General features: G+C 64.1%; 1 protein-coding gene across 2 annotated transcripts in view; it reads left to right on the top strand.

Moving 5' to 3' along the window:
- Window positions 1–585, top strand: part of CEACAM19 (CEA cell adhesion molecule 19) — a 21,783-nt gene extending 21,198 nt beyond the window's left edge. For both annotated transcript variants that reach the window (XM_032778839.2, XM_032778840.2), the window contains 2 exons: window positions 160–198; window positions 314–585. In XM_032778839.2, the coding sequence (XP_032634730.1) occupies window positions 160–198; window positions 314–361 (87 nt within the window). In that variant the 3' untranslated portion in view covers window positions 362–585. The remainder of the gene's footprint in view (window positions 1–159; window positions 199–313) is intronic.

Genomic DNA, 585 nt, shown 5'->3' with positions numbered 1-585 from the left:
CCATCCCCCCCCCTCCCCCCAAGCTCCTGGGTCAGAGCTTCTCCCTGGGGTCTGTTCCCTGCTGGGGGGCAGGGGGGATCCTGGAGAGGGTTAGGGTCAAAGGCCGGTTATAACTAATCTCTGTCCCCTCCCCCATGTCTCTGTCTGTCTGTCTTGCAGGCTATCCCCTTGCCTCCCCAGCCAGACCCCAACTACACGGTGAGTCCCCCCAGTTTCACCTCCTGGCGGTGGGGTATGAGGGGCTGGGAGGGTCCGTGTGTCAGGGATCCTCCCCCATGTCTGTCTGTCCCTAACGGCCCCTCTCCCCTGGCAGGAGCTGCTGCAGCGAGCCGAGTCCGTATATGCCCAGATCCAGAGGTGACGCCAGCCGCAGAGGCCACAGGGGGGAACCTCCCTAACAGGACACCGCCCAGGGATGCCCCCTGCCATGGGGAATCCCCCCAACGAGGAGTCGCCCAGGGACACCCCCTGCCATGGGGAACTCCCTGAGGGTCTCTCCAATTGGGATCCCTGACCACAAGGACCCCACCCATGGGGAACCCCCACAGAAAAACTGGGGTAGGGTACTCCTCCAGGGACGCCAAT

Source organism: Chelonoidis abingdonii, chromosome 11, assembly GCF_003597395.2.
Source record: "Chelonoidis abingdonii isolate Lonesome George chromosome 11, CheloAbing_2.0, whole genome shotgun sequence".
NCBI classification, from domain to species: Eukaryota; Metazoa; Chordata; order Testudines; family Testudinidae; genus Chelonoidis; species Chelonoidis abingdonii.
The sequence above is the reverse complement of the archived record's forward strand: the minus strand, read 5'-3'. Positions and strand labels throughout refer to the sequence as shown.